The sequence below is a fragment of the Primulina tabacum genome, chromosome 5 (genome assembly GCF_025594145.1).
Source record: "Primulina tabacum isolate GXHZ01 chromosome 5, ASM2559414v2, whole genome shotgun sequence".
Classification (NCBI taxonomy): Eukaryota; Viridiplantae; Streptophyta; class Magnoliopsida; order Lamiales; family Gesneriaceae; genus Primulina; species Primulina tabacum.
This window is the reverse complement of record NC_134554.1, coordinates 1,958,773-1,966,018: the sequence shown is the minus strand read 5'-3', so window position 1 is coordinate 1,966,018 and position 7,246 is coordinate 1,958,773. Positions and strand designations below refer to the sequence as shown.

At 30.9% G+C, this 7,246-nt stretch overlaps 1 protein-coding gene across 1 annotated transcript; it reads right to left on the bottom strand.

Moving 5' to 3' along the window:
- Positions 1-3,912: 3,912 nt before the first annotated feature.
- Positions 3,913-4,704, bottom strand: LOC142545357 (dehydration-responsive element-binding protein 1E-like). The gene has a single exon (XM_075652500.1). The coding sequence runs from the start codon at positions 4,649-4,651 to the stop codon at positions 4,022-4,024; it is 630 nt and encodes a 209-aa protein (XP_075508615.1). The 5' UTR covers positions 4,652-4,704; the 3' UTR covers positions 3,913-4,021.
- Positions 4,705-7,246: the final 2,542 nt, after the last annotated feature.

The window sequence follows — 7,246 nt, the reverse complement described above, 5'->3', positions numbered from 1 at the left end:
ATCTCAAGTTTTTTTTTGTAATTTTGTTTGAATTCGGGTCAGTCTTGTATTAATTTAATTACATGAAATCTTCGACATTTGTTTAATGTAATAACTTATAAATTATACTAATTAAATAAATTGTATATATTGAGCAAACTTTGTGCCACACTTTTATATTATTGATTTTTGTTTTATTTTATTAATATTAAAACATGCAGTGGTCGCAAATCTATTAGGTCGGACTCGGCAAAGACCTCAAGTTAGCGGGGTTCACGTAATATTATTATTTTATGATATATAATAATCAATTAATTATGAGATCAGGCTATTTGCTGGCATTGTCCCCAGACACTGCAATAAATATTTTGTTGGAGGAGTTGTAGTCTTTTTTTGTTATTCGTGTCCTTTTCGTGACGAGGAAAAAAGAATAATAAAAATCAAGCTTCTTAAAATATTAGAGCAAAAATTCATTTGCAATGACATTTTTTGTTACACCGATCATAGATTGATAAGTGTATAAAATTGCATATTTAAAATTTACCACATTAATAAAACATAAAAATTCATGTTAGACGATTTCAGGAGCCAATTTTATGAGACGAATATTCTATTTTGGTCACTCATGAAAATGTATTATTTTTTATGTCAAAAAAATTATTTTTTGTTTTAAATATAAACATAATTTACCTATCTCATAAATAAAGATACGTGATACCATATAAAAAAAACCTATTATTAATAAAAACATAACATGTGACAATAAAATGGATGTTGCATGAAAGAGAGACGATATTTTTTCCCACATATTAGTGTCACGTCTGTGAGACTCTGTATACGTAAAATTTATGTTTTGCAGTAATTATTGATTCCAATATCTCGAGCATGCTTCTATATTCAATTTTTTATATATAAGTATTATTGTTTAAAAAATTAGAAATTATATTTGAAAAATAAAAATAAATTTTAAATTTATGATTTTAATAGGTTTTTTTTAAAAAAAAATAGAGAAATTTAATATTCATGCTAAAAAAGAAACAAGAGGTATTTTGAAATTCTGAAAACGTACCAAGATACTGATGCCTCTTTATTAGACTCGTCTTTAATATATCCGCATATGTGATGTGTGTGTTATGTAATTTTTTGTTTAGCAAAAATTTGTGTGAGACGGTCTCACATTTCGTATTTTGTGAGACAGATATCTTATTTGCGTCATCCATGAAAAAGTATTAATTTTTATGCTAAGAATGTTAATTTTTATTGTAAATATCGGTAATGTTTACACGTCTCACAGATAAAGATTCGTGAGACCGTTTCACAAAAGACATATTTTTGTTTTGGGAATCAGTTTTTGAAACTTTTTGAGCGGTTTTTAAGCTATATTCTTGGGAGAAGTTGTTTTTCTCTTTATATATTGATGGTTTTTTTTGTCAACATTTTCATTCAACTTGTTTGATACCACGTTAATGAACCAAATCTCAGTTATTATACGTAACACAAGTTTAATTAATAAACTAGTGTACCGACGCACGCGTTGCGTGTTTGTATAATATTTTTTATAATTTATTTGATTTATATTTAAATGAGGATCAAAATATAATTATAAGAAATAGTGAAAAACTACAATGTAATTTTTATATATAAATTTAAAAATAAATTGAAAAATAAAGAATAAAAAAATGATATCAATGAGAATTGAACCTATAACATAAATCCAAAAAACAAAGACTCTATCCGCTTAGCTAAATATAACATTTTATTAATATATATAATTATTAAAACAGACTATGACATCAAAATTAGTTACTCTAAGTGTCTCAAACTTAATAAAATAGTATAGAAGATGTATGTCGTAGGCACGTGAAGCATGCATACACATGAAAAAAATTATGTTAAATAATATTCGTGTGAACCTCTAGAGATTATATTAAAATATAAAACTAACAAAATATTTTTATATTATTTTTTAATTAGAGGTAATATAATTATTCAAAAATTAAAAACATAGATAAAGAAAGGGAATTGTTCGTATTATATATAGTATATATATAAATAAAATATTTATGCGGTTGCTTTAATTAAAAATTTCTTATATACATATATACAATAATATATTTAATATGTTGATTTTCACTATATAATAATGGAGCATACGTAGTCGCTAATAGAGCCACAGGAGTGCCCGCTTTCTTAATCCCCGTACTTTATATATTTAGGACAATTAAGTAATTTGTGGTGTTTTTATCTTTAGATTAAAATTATCATATCTCATAAAAATGATATTTTATCCCTATATAAAATTATTTATCACGGACCCATGATATTATCACGAGCTTTCTAAAAAGATATCAAATATAGGATAAAGAGGATTATTTATCAATCTCTTTATCTCATGCACCAAACTATATCGTAGTACTGCTATTATCACTGTGTAATCCCAGAGTATGATTTCGCTCCAATGAATTCGTACTGCACCGAAATTTCACGCCAATGAATTCTCCAAGTTTTATGCACAAAAAAATTGTTTGAACAATTTGGGTAACTGACTAGCGTACAAAAATCGAAATTAAAGATAATTAGTTGAAACAGAGCACACAATCTAGCATATACATAATCATTAAGTATGATTTTTGTGATGGGAAAAAAAAACAATTGTATTGATTGAAAGATATCATCACATAAATCCGCAAATTATTTTTATTCTCAAGAAATCACAAACATAATAATCAGAATTGTGAAAACGTATCCGAATACATGGTTTTGTAGTCAATTTTGGGTGATGATCTTCCATATTGCAGCTTTCCTTCCAAACCAGAGAGTTTTGTCGACGATAAACAAAAATAAACGACGTTATGCAGAATTGAGACTATAACCTTCTTTTATAACTAAAAACAAATTCTCACTATTTCTAATTTGGCCCCTCAACAAATAAAAAAATATCATAAATGATATCCACACAATAAAAGCATGATAATTAAATCCTTGAGTCAATTCTTATTCTAAATTAGGCCTCACGAATTTATGATTTATTTAATTGATAACATTCAAAAATTTATGATTTTTGGTATAACCCCTAAAATTCAAACATTGCCTCCTCTAAAATCAAATGGCGCCGACATTTTCACGTTGTATTTTGTTATCTAACTCTAGTGAATCATTATTTTTTTTCAATGATCTTCTGCAATATATTTCACATATATCTAGAGATGTCATTTTTTTTAAAAAAAATAATGATTGATCGGGTCCTTTTCCTAAATATCCCCATTTTAACGCCTATTAATTCTCCAAGTTTTATATATGAATCGTGATTTCTTTTTTTTTTTCCCCTTAAAAAATGTAATCATAATTTGGGTAACTGAGTAGCTTATTTTCGGCATCCAAATCCAAGAACCAAAATTTAAAGAGAATATAAAACATGAAGCAGAGCACAATCTGGAGTTTGCACGCACCCATCAAGCAATCATTCGGCAATCATATATGCATATGATTCGAGATATGTACTAAATTGTGAAACGATCTATGAACCAAACAACACCGGCTATGTCAACACGACATGATTCACCAATAAGATCTCTTCCACCGTTTTGGTGATGGAAAAAAAAATCATATTTTTAGTTTTGAAATTTTTATAATTATTATTTTTATTTTATTATCGAGTAGTAAACATTTAAAAATGATACATAGTTTGAATTACGTAAAACAAAAAAATCTCACACCCATACCCCAATGCTATAATAAAAAAAATACTCAACATAACGACATTTCTAAAAACTTTATAAAAATGTGCGTGCAATTAATCATGTCGAAATTGGGTAAACCGTGAAAGATGACGCTGTTGTTTTTTTTTTTTTTTTTCCAAATTTCAAAAATATTTATATATTTTTTAAAAACGTTAAAAAGTATCCATGCTTATAATTTTTTAACTAGCTAATATTGGTGAATTAAAAATAATATTAATAATTTCGCAAATTGAAAATTCATAGGCTTAACGGAAATATTAATCACAAATTAAAGATGTCTAAAGTAAGTGGGAATGAATGAATTAGTAACTCCACAATTCCACTTCAACGTCACTTTCCACCTCATTCCAACAAAAATTCCACCCCAAGCATAGCGGCGGAGACGCCAGAATCCCATCACTCGCCGCTTCGAAAGTATCCACCAGACCTTCATTCACGTACAGAAATTCGTTAAATTCCGCCCCGTTGCTGACGCATAGCTTCCCACTCTCAGCAGCATTCTGATCTTCACTCCTCCCGGCCTCTTCACAGCCACTTTGTTCTGTGCCAGGTCGAAACTTCTCTGCCGCCTCGACCGCCGCTTTGCGTATATCCTCAGGATCCATAGACACCGGAACACGCAACAGCGATACCGAGTCGGCGAAATTAAGGCAAGCCGTTTGCCCCCTCAATGCCAAAGCCGCCACGTCGTGGGCTCTGGCCGCCATCTCAGCCGTAGGATAAGTCCCAAGCCATATCCTCTTCTGCTTGACCGGCTCGCGCACTTCGCAAACCCATTTGTCGGAGTTTCTCCTCCTCACACCGCGGTAAACCGGGTGGCGCGTCTCCTTAAACTTCTTCCTCCCTGCTCGTTTCTTGGGGTGATTCGAAGCCAGAATCACATACTCTTCCGACTGAACAGCTGTACTCGAAGTTGGTGAACCCATTTCCATAAATGTGAAGATTTTTTATGTATGAAAATTTATATCTAGAACTTGAATTGATGGACAGTAAGCACACTGTAAATCAAGTATTTATATATTTCGGGTGGAAATTTTTCACGTGGGACGTAATATACGCGAGAACACGGATTGTCCGACTGTTAAACACTTTATGAGGAAAATAACACCTGGAGTTGGGACCCATAATTTAGAAACGTGCCTTTTAATAATAATAATATAATAATAATAATTTAGAAACGTGCGTACACACTATATATTTATTATCCATAAACTACTCTTACAAATCACAAACTGCATAGACATTCACCACTTTTTAGTTTTTGGACATCCGTGTGAAATCATCACACCATTCAATTTCATGAGAGATATATATATTTAACTTGAGTTAACCATGAAAATATATTACTTTTTATATTAAAAATATTATTTTTTATTATAAATATTGACATGGTTAGCCCGTCTCACGAATAAAAATATGTGAGACCGTCTTATTAAAGACCTACTAATTTGTTTTTAGGACGACACACTAAACTATAAGAACACGCCATACATGTGATTTTAAAAAAAAAACTAAAAAGAAATGATTTTTTAATTTTAAAATTAGTAAATCGTAACATACATAATGTATGTACTCCGTAGAGAATATGAAAAAATAAAATATATTTTTTTAGAAATGCAAAAATGGAAGATCAACTTTTTAAATTGAAAAAACACAAGAGAAATTATGATGTCGTGAAATATGAAGTTGAGTGAATAAATGATATTATTAGAATTATAAAAAATATTTATCGATAAACCAGATACTAAATATGATAAATTTTTAATTTATATTATCTATATTGAGGTGTGTGTGTGTGTGTTATGGGGAACAGTTTGTTAAGAGCATCCGCATTCATTGGGTGTTTAAACACCCACCAACTCATAAAAAATCATGGGGTTCATTGCCACATAATCATTATAACAACATATCTCTTTTAACCACGTTCCTTTTAACATTAAAACTCATTATTTATGGGTCTCATTGCCACATACTCATTATACTCATTTTCGGAATTTGTGATGTGGCATTTTTTTGGAACTCAAGAATTTAAATAATATCGTGTATATTTTTTTCGGAATTTGATATATGCAGAATTTTACCGGATATAGATCTAAGATTTGATATACCTGGATAAAGATTTAAGCAAGAAGATAACCCAATCTTGGAACTAAAAATCTTAAGGATTTTATCATGGGATTTTCGAAAATAATATTGAAAGAATATTAGGGAATTTTCGAAAATCATAGATAAAGGGAAAAGTTTACTCGATAAATGCAGCTTGGGAAAGATTTAACTACCAGGATTTTAGGAAAATAATCAAAATCTTATTTGGGAAAAATACTACTAAATTTCGGGTTTAAGTCAGCAAATTTGTGGGATTTAAGAAATATAATTTTTATTATTTTAGGAAATAAAAAGTCTACCGAATATTGGGAATTAGACACAAAAGTTGAAATTTTGCAGGCTGGGCAAAGCATAAATTTCGAAATTTATCCTTGGGATACATACATGAATTTCGAAATTTAGGTCTAGGATAAAGAATAAAATTTAGATTTGATCACGATTTTGGATGAAGATTTGATCAAGTTTAAACGCGCGGATGACATCTATCGAGATAACAGCCAACCCCTATAAATAGGAGGGCCTATAACTCGAAAATTCACACCATTTTCTACTCCAGTTTTTCGAGTTTCTCTCCTAGTTTTCTTAGGATTTTCGAGAGCTTGCTCTCTCAGTGTGCGAAGAAGCGAAGCGCTGCTGCAGTCCAACCCCGAAGCCAGGGTTCGAAATTCCAGTGCAGGAATTCCCTCTATTCACGTTTTCTACGATATCTAAGGTAAGTGAGCTTGTTTTAAATGTGTAATTTCGGTGTATGCATTTTCTTATTTTCGAAATTTCGGTCGAGTACAATTCTTCTTCTACCCCTTCTGGCTACGATTTGTGCATGAGTTTTATGTTGACACTGTGAGGATTCAACTTGATATGGGAGGGAATCCCAACTATGATATGACCCTCATACAGTGGGGATATAACCGATCCGGCCTCGCCTCCTTAGAGGAATAAAAATTAGGGACTGACGTCAGTAAACCATTGAAATTAGAGGAATCTCAGTGTCAGGTCAAGGATACGAATGTGGTATGAGTCAATTTATGCATGGTGTGTGTGTGTACGTATATCGAATTTTATATGCATGTTGTTGTGTACTCGAACGGCCCCCACTTGCTGAGTATTTCCCAAAATACTCACCCCTTACAACCTTCCCAGATAAATCCGAAGATAAAACAGAGGAACAGGTTGAGGAAGAAGAGTCGGATAAATTTTGGGGCTGGTGAAATTATTTAAATTTCGAGAATTTTGCTGCAAGGATTTAAGAATTTTAGTAGGTTTATTTTAATTGTAAACGCTTCCACAATTTGTTCAATTTATTCAGTTGTAAAGACAATGTTTGTTTTTGCGAATTTATGAAATAAACTGGTTTCGGTTTATACTGTGCTACGAGGCTGGTTGTTTTTCGATTGTGTGACTGATGAACAACGCCGGTGTCA